The 16,084-nt window shown below is 38.3% G+C and overlaps 1 protein-coding gene across 1 annotated transcript; it reads right to left on the bottom strand.

Moving 5' to 3' along the window:
* Positions 1-1,905: 1,905 nt before the first annotated feature.
* On the bottom strand, positions 1,906-14,664 carry LOC122997180 (E3 ubiquitin-protein ligase RNF166). Its single transcript, XM_044373205.1, has 6 exons — positions 14,059-14,664; positions 8,855-9,011; positions 8,139-8,251; positions 7,599-7,713; positions 6,637-6,744; positions 1,906-5,843 (listed from the first exon to the last, which is right to left on the bottom strand). The coding sequence occupies exons 1-6, from the start codon at positions 14,238-14,240 to the stop codon at positions 5,778-5,780; spliced, it is 741 nt and encodes a 246-aa protein (XP_044229140.1). The 5' UTR covers positions 14,241-14,664; the 3' UTR covers positions 1,906-5,777.
* Between the last annotated feature and the right edge of the window lie 1,420 nt (positions 14,665-16,084).

The following is a 16,084-nucleotide window of genomic DNA, read 5'->3' as shown; positions in this document are numbered from 1 at the left end:
ACTAACTATTCCTTTTTTTAATGCCCTCTTCATATTTCCTCACAGAGCCCCAGCAGAGGGATACACACAGACAATAAACGTACAAGCGAATGGCTAGGATTAAGATACCCAGCTGATTTGACTAACTCAGGCTGCTCAAGCCTCATGTTAGCTTCAACTGAACCTGAAAATGCTACATGGCATAGCATTTTCAGGTTCACCTGTCCTTAACCTCTCCTTTAATCCTTGCAAGCCAGACAGTTTTCCTGCTCCTCCATGTTTGCATCAAATGTAGTTAAAAGTGATCTAGTACAAAGCTCTACAGTTTGCTACAGTTAAACACACTTTGCTTTTCTCCTTTTGTTCACTGTGTATGTGACTGTTGAGCTACTGTAACTTGACTGTCTTTAATGATGACTAGTGACAAGCAGTGACAGTTTCACAAAATATTAAAAGCAACAGCACAAAAACAGATTATTTACATTTCATGGGGAAATGTGTTCAACCAAGAGTTAGAGAGAAGCAGATAAACATAGGGTACACAAATTTGAACAAAATAAGAATCCAAGAATTCTGCTACAGAGGTAAAAAGAGTGCTGCGACTTTACAAGTTTTAAACACTTGTAAAAGATTGCTATTTTAACATGAATATAAAAATTATGACACCGAACTGAAGAAACAATTGTTTGTATGAGGCAAGGGGGTTGAAACCTAATCAAACATAAAAACAGTTTACCATTTATATTTTGAGCAACATATGAATGCTGAAAAGAACCTTTTTTAGAGACCTATCATTTAATTGTTAATGTGCTAAAAATATTAATTATCATTTTTTAAATTTTCAAAAAAAACATTAAAACCTGGGATTAAAGTCAGAATTGCGACTTTTTCGTAAGAATTTTTCATTATCTAAAGATGTGTGTGAAGTTGAAGCAAATACAGCTGTTTTTTTAAGTCAATGCAAAAATGTGAGAATACATGGCTTTGCCCTGGAAAATGCAAATTAAGATGAAGAAGCATGTCTATGCGTTTTGAAAATGTCTTAACATGAAAAAGAAAACTGCACTTATCCCAAGGTTTAATAGCTATAATTCATGAATGTACAGAGACTAAAAAAATACCGTATAGATACAGTATGTCTGGTGGGAAATTAACAGAAAGAACTGGATACTAATGAGTTTTGAGATCAGACAGAGGCTAAATTGTCACACAAACACAGCACAGGCACGTGTGTGGTGCATACTTTGCTAGGTAGCTACAGCTAACTTTTGCACAGTCTGTTATTAGCTGTTTGGGGTGAATAAACAAGGTCTGTATAACAGTAGTGGTCAAATTTGTTCTAATCCCAAGCACAACTTATCTTTGTGTAAAGTCCGAACACTCCTTTTATTATACTTAAATCTTTGAATTCAGACAGAATTCTAAGATACTGTGTTTATGTTACATTGGAGTAACCATAACCAGTTTCAAATGTAGCTTCATGTTTATGTCAACATCCAAGTCAGAATTACGACAGGGAAACTCATCTTTTTTTAAAAACTCTTTTTTTTTATAGAGCTATATATATCCAATATATAAATGCCAAAAAAACAAACAAACGTGGACCCCTCATGCCAGCCAAAGTCTGTCTTTCAAGATAATTAAATCCAATTTTAAGAATGTTGTGCTATATTGTAAATAGCCTCACGTGGCCAACTCTGCAATCATACAGCTGTCTTAAATTTCAGCTGACATGAATGCCAAGTAGAAACATAGTGACATTAAAGTGGGATACCTATTTTTATTTTTTAAATGTATTCTTCACATGGCCTTATTCATCCTCCATACAACTCCTGCATTCTGACATGTTTTTACTGTGGATGCATGTCAGCTCTGGTGTTGCATAATTAGCATTCCCAGTCAATCCACTTTTTTTTTTCTTTTTTCTTTTTACCACAAAAACATTATTGGAAGAAAAGAAATGGCACATGCTGCCCATTTAAAATTAAGTATTCAGTCAACAAATATTTGAAATTTTTGTCACACAAACAAAACTAATGGTACATTTTATATCATATAACTTATAACCCCTGACACCTTTTATAATTTACAAGATCTTTGTCAACTTTTTTAAACAAAACACTCATTCTGCTGTGGAATTTAATTGCAAAATCATTAAAGAGTTAAGATTATACAAAAAGAATTCCAACTATTATTTAAAAAACAGAATGAATTAAAGTGCAAATGATGAATGTGTCCTTCCGTGGAAACATTACCAAAGTTACCTTTTCTCTTTTCTCCACAACCTGCCTTCATAACAATCATGATTTGATGTGTATATGATATTCTATGAGTGTTTGTTTCATTGTAGCTCTGCACATCTGGAGAAGGACTGCCATCTACTGGTCAAACCATAGAAAACATCTGTGTTAAACCAGACCCATTCTCTCCAGTCCTGTATGTGTTTCTAGTGTGTGTGTGTGTGTGTGTGTGTGTGTGTGTGTGTGTGTGTGTGTGTGTGTGTGTGTGTGTGTGTGCAATTCAACAGCAATTCAAGTTTGTAAATCAACTTCATTGTCCCCGTAAAGTTGCAGACACATATTCGACCCATGTCTGATATTAGTCCTGTGGTTTGAAACGGAAACATTTTCCAAAAATATATCTTTTTACTCATCTATCTTGGCAGATACATCATAAAAATATTCCTTGTAGCAAGTGTTGAAGAAGCAGATAACAGTAAAATGGGGGTTCAGCATTTCCATCCCTTCTGATGTTTTTCCAACAATATCTACAGATCAATCTGGTAGAAAAAAAATGCTGACAAGTGCAGGTACTCACAAGAATAAAAAATAGGAACTGTTTGATTTTGCTTCGGGGGTGGGGGGGGGGGGGGGGGGTGGTGAATGTAGTGCTAATGTCTTTTACTGTAAACGTTTATATACTATGGAGTTCAAGATGGTAATACTGGCATTCTGAGCTGATGACAAATGATCCCTGCTTCCTTCATTGGTGCAGTTTGATCCATTTAAACTGCACATGAAGCTCTCAAGTCTGTTTTTATTTACCTGCCATCTCTTGAGGTCCCTCTATTGTCTTTGGACAGTAATTTATGAGCCACAGCTGAGCTTCCAGGATTTGAATCAGATGTCGGCCTGTGAAGCTTCCTTTTGGTGTTGCCGTGTCATGACTATGACCAATATACCAATTTATCATCTTAACGTTTGCGACTAGTTCAACATCACAGTAAACAGGACAGACTACTGATCAGTTTGTCACACAGGTTTGGATGGCTGTCTCTGACAGCTCTGTTAACGTTAACACTTCCATATTTGGCTTGGGGTCACTTTACCAATGCATTCAGTCAGTCTGGGATCTGGTTAAAGGACTGTTTTATATTTTCAGCTCCTGACGCCAGCTGCTGCAGTCCACTGACAAATATTGCAGTGAACAGTGAGTTCAGTTAAGATAGTGGATTATTAGAAATCCACAACGGAAAACCTGATTATTATAGCAATGCTGCGCCCTCTGGAGTAGCTTTTACATCGCCCAGTCTGACAACCTGCCATGCGCATTTGACATTAAGTCTGACCATAATTTCTCAGTGCCTGACCAGTCACACCACCATCCCTGTGCCAAGGTGAAGTTTCCACAACACTCTTACTCTACACTTCTTTTATTTCTTTATCTTGTGAATAAGCCTCAGGGCAAAGCACTGAGATGACAATGAGGAGTTTGTGTGTATGTGGGGAGATTTTAGACCGTTTTAGAAAGAAGCTAGAAGAGGCTAAAGGGCCAGACGTAGTTCTACATGGACAAAGACGTGGTTCAGTTTCTATGTCACTGGGTGTCTGCATAGACTAATGTGTTTAAATGTTTGCTGGTATGGACAGTCCGCATAGACATCATGTATATGAGGAGAAGATTAAATTTACTGTCACATGTATGCAGAAGGCTTAAGTCTGCCCTCAATGTTTATGGAAATATTATGCTGATGCTTTCTGAAAATGATTTGGTCTTCAGATTATTTTCTATGCATTAGCAAAAATAAAATACAGGTTATGTTGGAGAAAGACTGTTGAGAGACAGAGTGGGAGACACAAAGGCCTTCAGTTTCACAGCAGTGTGATACAGCAATGTGTGCAAAGCTGGCAGTTAACTGGAAGGTGGAGGTAAATCAAATTAAGCTGTGTGGATTTTCCCTCTAACATTCATCTCAGCTCCTAACATCATGAACCTCATCACAGTTTCACATTAGTTTATCTGTCAGACATCAGTCCACCACTGAGATCCATCAGCTTCACTCTCACCTCCAGTTGCTGACAGAAATCTGTGGAGAAACATTTCAGTCCTTCATCTCCCAAATCTGTATTTCATTTCTTAAGTGGCTTATTTAACGAATTCCATTTTTGTGTGCACACAGACTACCAATATGAAATCAAAAAATGTAATAAAAGGAATTTGAATTGCAATATACTGTATTCCTAATCATACTCTGAAGAGACATGGTAGGGTTCAGGAACTTACTTTACATTAACACTGTTTTAAGTAGAGTCTCCAAAATACTGTGATATTTCTCTGTCATTATCGTATCTGTACCTCATAACTATCCACATTTATCTTTTAATACATCATACAACAGTGACATACATTCTGTTGTAGCTACTCAACACAGAGTCTCTCCAGATAATGGAGAAGAGATTTGTCTGCCTGTCAAATATGAACAGTGCAGGCAGAATATTCATAACACACCCACATCAGGTGTGACAGTGTGTTCTGCCTTTTCCATCAGGTTACTGAAGTGAAACTATAAGGCCAGAGAATGAAATGAGCATACAGCCTTATTTTGTTCTATTAAAATCCAGGGAGTTTTAGCCTCCCCATGCATGATGTGCTGGTACGTGTACAGGGTGCAGGGCATCCTCACCTCTAACCTAATGAACATGACCATTAGAAGATGTTGACATGGACAGTACTATTGCAGGTGTTACCATGCAATGCTCAGTCAACAGGTCACCTGACAGCCGGAGCAACAGAATGAACTCTTCCTGTGTGTAAAAGGCCAACGAGCTGCTGCTGCTGCTTTTATTACTGATGTGATTTTGTTTTGTCAGGTAAGCACAAAATATCATATCAGCTCTATAACAGGTGCATTCATTTGTGGAGTTGATAGTGATGTGATGTTATTGATTCATTGTGTTTTGGACTTTAAAGTTATTTTAACTATTGTATATTAACTCCTGCTCACCTTTTAACAGATTGAGCATCAACCTAGTTACTCACAGTGAGTACCAGCAGTCAGCGACTAGTGATCCTGTGAAGACCTGGATCAGTGATGAGGGTTTTAGAGTCAGCATGCTTCAGGATGTTTCAAACTCACAGACGAGACATTTTTCCATGGAGTTAGCCCTTCATGCTGTGACTGGTAGTCCAGATGGCTGCCGTCAGGTGCACTGACGCTGTGAGTGGATGGACTGTTTCCAAGCCATGGGTGGTGTCCAACTTTAAGTAGCTTGTCTTGGATCTATTCCAAACCCACAGAATGTTTTGTCTTCAAAACATCAAATCCAAACGGATCAGTGAAAAGATAAATGACTGGCTGCACTGCTACACCAGGAGAAACTCCCTGGCGTGAGGGCATCACCAAATCCAAAGTCAGCTGCACTTCTCTGTGATGTGGATCTCTGAAGAAACTCTGTGAACCTGGCGGGATCAGGTGTGTTCGCTGGGTGGATGATACCTTCTGAGCCATGGAGGAGCAGCAGCAGTGCAGAGGGATAAGGTGGAGTGGGTGCTAACGGTGACAGGGTGGTGGTGATGTGTCAGTTTTCAGCCAGTGACAGTGCCAGAGCTGCCTGCAGTGCTGCCTCTTCATCAATGCTGTAGTCCTGAAAACACACAGAAAGACTGCTGCTAGTCAATGTGGACCACACATAACGCAACTCTGACCGAATCAATAACTTGTAGACCATCCATTAATTAAGGAATCTGATCTGTTTGCATTGGTCAGATTCAAACCTTGAGGACAAACTCCTTGATTTCATTATAGCCAAAAGCCCCAAAGTTCCTCTCAGATCATTGTTGTGTCTGAAAACAACAGTAAACTAGACATCACAGAGAGGAGCTTTAACCAAAAAGGAAGCGTGACAAAAAAGTACATTATTATTATTATTATTATTATTATTATTATTATTATTATTATTATTATTATAAATATCAGGGTTTTTTTTCCAATAGAAGATTGGTAACAGATATAAGTTATGATATGCTGTGGACAGCTTTCATTGGAACTACATTCTACAGAGGTCCCAGTGAAAACTTCACAGTGTGTTCTGTGGATTCTGTGGACACTGTTTCTGGAAAGAGATGTTGCTGGTGAACATTTAAAAATGTTCATTTGGAATGCTGTGAGTACCACAAGTTGAATTCCGTTCACCTCTGTTGTATTGGGGTTGGAGGCAGAAATCTCAAAACCTGGACACATAGGATCAAAACTATCTGCATTGAGATACAAGTAGAGGAAAGTGAGAGAATGTGTTTTTCTTTTGTTTTGTTGTTTTGGTGAAGAATTTGCTTCATGCTTCATGTTTAGCAGGTTAAAATGATGATTTGATTTTTTTTTGCAGTAGATCTTACAAAATATATTTAAAAAGACAAAAACAATAACAGTGTTGGACTTACAACAAAGGTGTCATAAGAGAACTTGTGTCTGTGGAGGAGATGCTGGAGGAAGTTGGAGCTCTTATAGCTGGGGTCTCCCCACGGCATAGCTGAACACACAGGACACACCTGGAGACACAAGCATACAGCACAGTCACAGAGAGTCACTGTTAGAACTCAAACAGCACATTTTTGGCTACAATTAACAACATTATTTTCATTATCATAAAATAATCTGTTGATTATTTTTTCATTTAGTTGGATTAATGGATTAGTTGTGTGGTCTACAAAATGTCAGAAAATGGTGAAACATATCAATCACTGTTTCCCAAAGAAGATTATGTCTTCTGTCATTTTCAAAAGATATTCAGTTTACTGTCATGGAGGACTAAAGGAACCAGAAAATATTCACATTTAAGCTGCTGGACTCAGAGAATTTGGACTTGAAAAAATGTCTCAAAATATCAAAATAATCAAAATAGTTGGTAAGAGTTAATTAGATTGGAACAGCCCCTTTCAACCAAACACTCACAAGAACTAAGTCAATCATGAGTCATCATGATGTTCTTTGTGATTTAGTGTTGTGTGACTGTGCTGACTGCAGAGGCACAAAGACAGACTGGAAAAGCCAAGAGGCTTGTCTCCAAAGTAGTGACTATATGCTGATTGTTTATCTTGCTGTCTTCCTGCTTCCTACATAAACATAACCACTAACAAATATTAATGATAACAACTTTATTTCCCTCAATTATTCTCTCACACTATTATTAGATGATCTGGGAAGTCGGCTACAAAACCGCTGTTTAATGTCAATACATTTAAAAGAAATTCCCATCACAAGTCCTGATATTGATACTAGCTCCACCCAGTGTTGGTTTGCAGTCTGAATGAATGCTGCACAAGTTGTTATAGTCTGGAGGTTTGGTTGTGTCAGTTGGAAAGTGTTATAATGCAATGTGGTTTATTCCAGAACAGGTTCTTACCACTTTATTGGGGTCGTTACGGTGGTTGTCCATACAGTGCTTCACCAGTTCCTGCTGGTCCAGGTTTCTGGCTCCACAGAACGGACACACAAATGTTGACCGGTTTGGAATATTGCTACATATGTGAGGACACACATACACAAACAGAAGACATGAATCAACACACGCTTGTAAGATAATTCAGTCATTCTGTCTTGGCATTTTATCTAAAGAACAAAGCGCTTCAATGTTTTTAACGTCAGTCTTGACCTTCTGACTGACTTGTTGGTTTGGGAATTTAAAGAGAGAAGAAAAGAGAAAGAAAAAGAAAGAAAGAAAAAAGAAAGAAAGAAAGACAGAAAGATGTTGAGAAACATAGTGAAGTGCCAGTGAGGAGACATTGCCTGGTAATAATCAAGAGCCACAATCCAATCACTAGTGACTGCATCTGATAAAAGAAACAGACAAATGAGAAGTCTACATGGTGAGTTTGTGTGGATGGGAACACAGTGTGGGTAATGACAGGGAGCAGGAGGAGACCTAACACATGAGGATGTGTACCTTGGTATAGGTTGGGAGGTTGGTACCACAGGGACAAACTTGGGACAGTTGGCTATCTGCTCCTGGACTTTAGAACAGGAAGCAATGTGGGACCTCATCTTTACCAGAGCCACCTGAGAATAAACACACACAGTTATCAAGCAGGCTGACCTACACTTACAGGAGAATAACACCATCTGCAGAGCTGTCTCATTAGTGGTACACACTGCCATGTCAGAGGAGTCCTGTCCATACATTACTGTCATGATTGATCATATCTAATCATATTTATTAGCTGAACACATGCCAAACCATAAAATAGCACTGTTCAAATGTAATCTACTTCTCATCCAACCTATAGTCTTTACTGTTACAAATGATAACTGTGCTCATGTAAACGTCCAATGATACATTCTTTCTATGTAAACTAACAACACACGTTCTATTTTTCATATTTGTTTTGTTAGTATGTGTTCCTGAAATGTTGTGTTACAATTTTGTGAAATGTATTTTCTGTAGAATGTTTCTATTTGGTGCATCATAGGATACCAGAAATGTTTCACTATAACTGTAAAATAAAAACATAAAGAATGCAAATGCTTTCCTGTATGAGCTGCAAAAATAAAAAGTACATTCTTATGGTTGTCATGAGTTACACAATATAATCAAATCCATCCATCATGGAGACTTGCATATATGGTTTTCTAACATGGTTCATGGAACCATTGGATGTGTACCTTCTTGCTACAGCCCCTGCAGGGAGCTTTGTATGAGGCCAGCTGCTTCTCCACGCTGCTGGAGCGTTCCACTTTCTTGGGGTCAAAGGGGACCCGACAGAGAGGGCAGAGGGGGGAGGTCACCTGAAGACATGGCTGCAGACACTCCCCGCAGAACCTGGAACAGTAGAGAGAGCATCACTTCATCCATCCTTCCAAGATAAATGTAAAGAAGATGATGAGATCCAAGCCACAGACATTTGACTGCTTCACTGTCTCTTTCTTGGAAGAAACATGTGTAGAGTGTCTTCATGTTTTGGTGGACAACAAAGATCTGTTCTATTCTAATACAGCCGTTTTCTTCAGTCCAGATGATCTAAACACACACACTTCATTATCTGTTCTTCCACAGAAAAAACTGAACTGTTACCAAGACATTTCTGATTATACACTTCACCTTGTCTCTAAAATCAAAATATAAGGCATCATAAAATAAAGACTAATTCCCATCACAAGTTACCAGAACCTAAATTATGTCTTTAAATTTCTTTTTAAGTCTTACCAACAATCAAAAAATCATTCACTCAATTTACAATCCAATGAAAATTTGAGAAGCTGCAACCTTCAAATGTACAATAAAAAGGTATTTTGGTGGGTGTTTTACAATTGATCAGTTATCATCATTTTCACGCATTTTCTTGGGATGGTGTAATGAAACTAGTTTAACCAAAAATGTGCATACTGGGTTCTACATGTCCTCCATTTATAAATATTTCAGCTACATAAATCACTTCAGCTGGCCCAATGGCACTAAATAAGAAAGTGTGTATGAGGCTCAGCAACGGCTTTTATGGAGAAAAGTCCAGCCAGAGCTGTGAAATTAGACTTCCACCATATTTAGGATGCTTTTTATCACGCTGCAGCAGGGCTGCTCAGCTCATCCACATCTGATCCAATGATGAAGCCACTGAGTTTCACAATATCTGGTGCATCGCACACCACATCTCTCTGTCAGGAACACTTGGGTTGTGAGTGAAACTGACTGAAAAGGTTCTATTCTGGGCAGATAAATTAGTTTCACTTTCAAGTCTGACAGATGAAAACATGGAGGCACTGAGAGTCAGACATAACACAGAATCTGTCGACGCACTGTTTCCCTGTGTAAGTACACACAAGCATTAGTGTTTCCGGAAGTTTCATCTATCCCCATCAGCAGCAGGAGTAAAAATAGCTGCATTTTACCTTTAACTGGAAATAGAACAGAGGCTACCTGAGGTCTGGTCTGCTCTTTGTTGTTCTTTTCAACTGCAGACTGAGTAAGATTACACCTCTCTGGCTATCTCCTCTCTGATGATGCTGAGGCTGATAATGTCATTATTCCATCAGTTACACATTTCACAATGCTACTTGACTGCAAATGGTAAAAGATCCACCTGGTTAGAAAACAGGCAAAATACAAAGTGCAGCTCACGAACACAGATACAGATATAGCCTGCAGGTTTCAACATGTTTTGGTTTTCTTTGTGTAAAGCAGCTGACTGGTTTACAGCACTCAGCCTGAGGTCTGTTAGCAAAAGTTACACTTCGATCTACCTTCGATCTACGACTTGTCATTTCTGCAGAATTCTGGCCTTGTTTCCTCCCTGTGCACCTGCAGACAGACAGGTGCTGCCTCTGTGTCACATGACGTCCCCTATCAGTGAGAAGCTTCTCTCTTGTGTTGACTATAACACGACACCAAGCCTGTAGCGCTGCTATCAGCAGTCAAGCTGCAGGTGGCAACTTTACCCATGCACCCCAACAACTCTTGTGTTTGACTAAAGGTGTCAAAAGCATCAGCTCTCTCTCTCTCATACCCAACACACAACATCTTTTTTGACTGTTTTTGAGTTGTTGTTTTTTTGATAATGAAATATTTAAGGCTAATATAGAGGTGTTGCCTGTATTTTCTGTTGATTAATTAAATTACTAATAATTAAAGGCATGAAGGTATATGATATTTAACTACCCCTGTCTCCAGTCATTTATGCTTCATTAAATCAATAAATATAGACTTATATAAAACAAACCTACATGAGACTCACATATGTGTTTTATGTGTTTATGTGTTCATCTTACCAATGAAATAACATGATTTTCAGTTCAAGCTAACTAAAAAGGACTGTTATTCCATTTCAATCCATCCCAATCAACTCATTTCTTCAAACTAAAGCTGAACTTTAGGCTGAAGTTCATTCAAAAATGTGTTTTTCTTCTTGTTCCTTCAGTTGGATGTGTAGAATGATGTCTGTGCACAGTGTGTTTTCACATTCATCTGCAGGAGGAGGGAAGTTTCTCTGAGCTCACCTTAAATCTCACTTAGACTGTTTGAATATACAGTCAATGTTTTGGAGCCAGTCATGGTCCAGTATGCAACTTACACAAGTGTAACGTGGCAAATTGAATCTCCAGTGCACAAACACTAAGAATGGACTTTTCAGTGAAGTAGGAGACATCTGGTGTCCAGCGATTCAATTTGTTTAATTACTTGAATATACATAGATTCTGGATTTTTCAATGAAAGAACAGAAGTAGATGTCATTTTCAGGATTTGAACATGGTAATTGAACTTTTTTGGTGGAAAAAACAAATTAGCCACAAATCATTATTCAAAGCAGAGGGTTTTTCATATGTTCAAATATATCTAGAGAATACCTTTAAATAGATTCATAAAGCTGTATTGATTGGTGTACTTCCTGGATCCTGGACTGTCACACTATATACATATTGCGGTTCTGCAGGAATTGGACATTTTACTCAGCAGCTCAGACAAATTATTACAGGAAGAATGTTGAAAATACAAACTCCCTGGATGGTAGGCAATCTCATTTGTAACTTCTAAGGTGGTAGAAAACAATGTGAGAGGCAAAGTAACAGAAAACAAGAAAGTCTTGAGAAGTATGATGCTCAGTGCTGCCTCTGGTGGCAGAGTCAGGAAGACTGTAGTTTGATTCAGTAGTACTGCTGTGAAGGGAGTGACCTTTCCTGCTCAGAAAATATCATGTTTTCACAAGTCCAAGCAGCAAAAGCTGCTGGAACCCTTTTGTATTTGTTAGGATTATTATTATTATCATTATTCTGCCCTAGAGGTATCCGGGTCTCAGAAACCATAACAGCTTCAGTTCCCAAACTTGGTAGATAGGTTGGAAATCTCACCCACTACTCAGACAAAAAAATGATACTGATTGGCCAGATGGTGGCGCTATAACAATAAACTTTACATTTAGCCTATAACTGTAGACTACAGTTTGTTATTATAGCTAGAACTGTAAGTCTCACAAACATTTTTTTTCTGTATTCTGTGGATCCAGATGAATCTCTTCATATAAGCCACACCCATCTCCACCAAGATAGATTTTCCGCCATTTTGAATTTTGTCCACATCTGTTTTTTTTGCTACTCCTCCTTTAAATTATAAGCAATCATCACAAAATTTGGCACATAGCGTATCTGGACCAAGCCAAAAAAGAGTGCTTTTTCTGATTTTTGATATTCCATACTATTTTTAAATTATACATTTTTAAACCTGTGTCTTTAAATTCAATTTTACATAACCATTCATAAATTAAAATTGGCTTAAGCTATTAACCAAACTCGGTGCATGTGTTTGGATCCTAGGTTCGAGCTTCGCTGCACAGTCCTTGTATATTCTGCCACAAATGTAAAAAGTTTATATCTCGTAATCGGCTGCATGGATTCATATGAAATTCAGTTTGCACGGTCTAGGGTTAACTTAGACTCTACAACAAATCTAAAATTCTAAACATTGGACATTCCAACTTCAAAAAATTAAAATAAATCACCTGTATGTCCTTCAGAGCTGAAATGTTTTCAGCACATCCACTGAAGTCTGTCTGATTGCAACCTATGGTCAATTCACAATCTATCACTATATTTTTCAAAATATGCAAAATCAACATATTATATATATAAAATCAAATCTATATCTCCACAAGTCTTCATATGCTACTAAAGTTGACACAGACATTTTTTGATACTAGATATTATTCAGATCAGTGGAATGGTGAGTCCACAGTGATATCCAGTATCTTGCTCTAATTTGTACTGTATACACAACATTTTCTATTTCATCTCATTTTTAAAGAAATTTCACAAAAGTATTTGACGATACACCCGACACCAGGAGAATGGTGTGTGATTTTTTTTTTGCAGAATTTTCTCACCAGCATTTTGACAGTTGTAAGCATTTGAAGTTTAAACAGACAAAAACACCCCAGTCTGGCACATGTGATGTCATTGCCTCAAGTTATAAGAGGGTAATGTGGAAACCACGTCTCCCCAGTGGTGCAGTCAGTAAGTCACCGGGTTCGAGTCCGTGGGTGTCCACCTCAGACTTATCAAACCATGTGGCAATTTATGATAGTGGCTTGTTTTCAAATTCTTGTGAAGGTCATATTCAGTGGAAGACTGCCCTTCTGTGCTTCAACCCCATTCATGGCCATTTTCTTTGCACCCTACTGAGTCATCTTTACTTACTTTTTAAGTTGGTAAAGAGATTGCCTTGCATCCTCTGAGTTTGCATTTTGTACATTGTTTTGTTTATGAGTCCCTCGGTTGCTGACCTGCAGGCTGTTATGAGTAGTATCAGAGTTACTGAAGAAACACTGTTACAGCAAAAGATAAGGTTTTTAAAAGAATGTCTTAGACAAAATAAATTGGTTCTACACATACCAGGTGACGTCATGTAAAAACATATTTGTGAGCCAATAATTTTATGAGAGAAAAAAAATAGTTCCTTTTCATTGTACCTTTAAGGCATTTGTCTTTGAGCTCAAAAATATTCGGTGAACCAGTTATTACTTTTGTTAAAAACACATTTCTAGCTCTTATCTTATTTTAGACCTTACGGTTCAAATTACAATTATCTCAAGAACATTTGTGCACTAAAAATAAGCCCATACAGAAGTCCTCTGTTCCTGTCAGAACAGTAGTGATGATTATGCATCAGTCTGACAGTATGACTGGCTGCTGCAGCTGCTGCCAGATGTTTAAAGAGTAGTATTGAACTAACCCAGACCAACTGTTATTAACAATATAGAAACCTCACTAAATGTCTGTCTGCTTTCATAAAACAAAGCAGCTGTGTATTTTAAAAAGCGACATGGTTCCGTCACTGTACGAGCACAAACAATAACATACATCCAAACAAGAAGTAGCTACTTTACGTGTGAGCACAGCTGGCGATGCTGACGGGTTTATGGTAGACCTCCAGGCAGATGGGACAGGAGAACTGACTCTCGATGCTCTCCGCCGGAGCTGCTAGCGAGCCTGAGCCGCTGTTCGGCGGCTGCTGCTGCTGCCTGAGCTGGGTGCTCGCCGAGACAAAGCTCCGAAACATCGCCATCATGGAGCCGGAGAGGATCTGCAATTGTCGACAACAGCTCGCTGCCCGAGAGAGGAAGCTGTCCAACTGTTCAAACTGCTACCAGCTAGTGCATTATCAGTACAGCAGTTTAAATACGTATCGTGCAAACATGATATCTGTTCACGATGCTTGTCATAAAATGATGTTGAATAAACCACAGCATTACTTTTCCCTGGCTGGAGAAGACATGCCGGAGAAGTAAACATTGGGAGCAGAGCACGTTGGTGAGTGTCAGCGCGATGCTGGAGGATGACCTGAATAAAAAACATCGATCTATAAACCTATGGAGTCTGTGTGATGCTGTGTCCACACGCTTGTCAGATTAGCGCTTTTGGTCAGACCTCAGTGAACGCTCGCGAACAGCACGAGAGGCTACAACAAAAGCCCTCCACGCGAACTGCTTTATGGAGGTTGAAGTCCTGTTGTACATTTACTTATAGGACTGTACGTTTCTTTACAACTGCAATCCCAGAGGCCAGTTCAGAGGTGTGTAGTAAACGGACCGGACCAAAAGTCAGCTACAAACCTCGCGTTATCACGATTTATGTTTAACATCAGTGCAATTTATTACCATCGTAAACAATGTAAAACTGAGAGTGTCACAAAGAAAATGAGGCAAACCAGTGAGAACAAACATGCAATTTGGGTTATCTCTTACAAGGCAAAAGCAGATACACTAGCTGTAAAGGACAGGTTCACAATTTTTCAAGTCTTCCTTTAAACATCAGTCAGGAGCCTAAATGAACAGTGAAACATATTTCTCTTGCTGTAATCATTCCTCCTGTTCATACTGACCATTAGAAGATCCCTTCATAATGCACTTATAATGGAAGTGATGGAGGATAAAATCCACAGTCGTCCCTCTGTGCAAAAATGTATTTAAAAGTTTATCTGAAGCTAATATGAAGTTTCAGCGTCCAAATGAGTCAAATCAAGTAGATATCTTTCAACATTACATTCTATTTTGCCAAAGTCCCTCTTTTTGTTACTATATGTCCACCACAGAAAACACAGTCTGAGGAAAGACAAAGAGGGAATTTGATGCTAAAAAGACTGTAAATGTGATATATATCCACTTGATACGACTAACTCAGACTGCTGAAGCCTCATATACCTCCTTTAAACATATTTGATAGAATACTAGAGGGTAAAATGACATTTTCCATTTGTAAGAGTTAATATTTAATATTTATTTTAAATTTTTACAAAGCCTACTTAGTGCAGATGCTAATTTTTCTCTCAAATCTTTAAGCCAGTTCCAGATTTACCAGGCTATTACACTTCTCTAAAGTCAAGTCAATTTATTTATAGAACACATTTAAAAACAGCTGGCAAAAGTTGACCAAAGTGATAAAGTTGAGGGACTTAGTGGTCCAAATTAATGCAGTGGAAGCAAGATATCCTGAATGTTTTAGTCTTTTAGTCAAGCCCAAACAACACTACACTTTAAACAATGCAACTCCATAGTTTCTGTCTTCTTTTGTCACACCATAGACTGCCCACATTGATGAAGCTCTATCCCAGTTTTTTAAACAGGCTCTCTGTTATACATGTGTGGTCTTCACTATAACCCTGATGACATCATTATGACATCATCAGAGTTCGGAAGCATCCTGCCAGACCACAGAAGTCATTATTCAGCTGTTTTTACAGGCTGAGTTCTCCCTATGATGAGTAAACTGATACTGTTTAAAATCAGTGCAGCGCCCCTGTAAGGATATGTTTACATATGACTTACATATATGTTTCAATAAAGTTTGAGCCTGGTAAAGATTAAATATGTAAAAACAAAGTGTATGACCCCTATATCTTTCTGTATAAATAAA

The sequence above is a fragment of the Thunnus albacares genome, chromosome 14 (genome assembly GCF_914725855.1).
Source record: "Thunnus albacares chromosome 14, fThuAlb1.1, whole genome shotgun sequence".
In the NCBI taxonomy this organism is placed as follows: Eukaryota; Metazoa; Chordata; class Actinopteri; order Scombriformes; family Scombridae; genus Thunnus; species Thunnus albacares.
Note: the sequence above shows the minus strand (reverse complement) of the source record. Positions and strands in the feature narration are given on the sequence as shown.

Bases quoted from the DNA above. Each gene is read 5' to 3' on its own strand.
- LOC122997180 (XM_044373205.1), bottom strand. From the start codon at position 14,240: ATGATGGCGATGTTTCGGAGCTTTGTCTCGGCGAGCACCCAGCTCAGG. The intron at 8,252-8,854 runs GTACACATCCAA...GTTTATTCTCAG, and splicing joins GCAGGGGCTGTAGCAAGAAG to GTGGCTCTGGTAAAGATGAG. The intron at 5,844-6,636 runs GTAAGTCCAACA...GTGTGTTTTCAG, and splicing joins TCTCTTATGACACCTTTGTT to GACTACAGCATTGATGAAGA.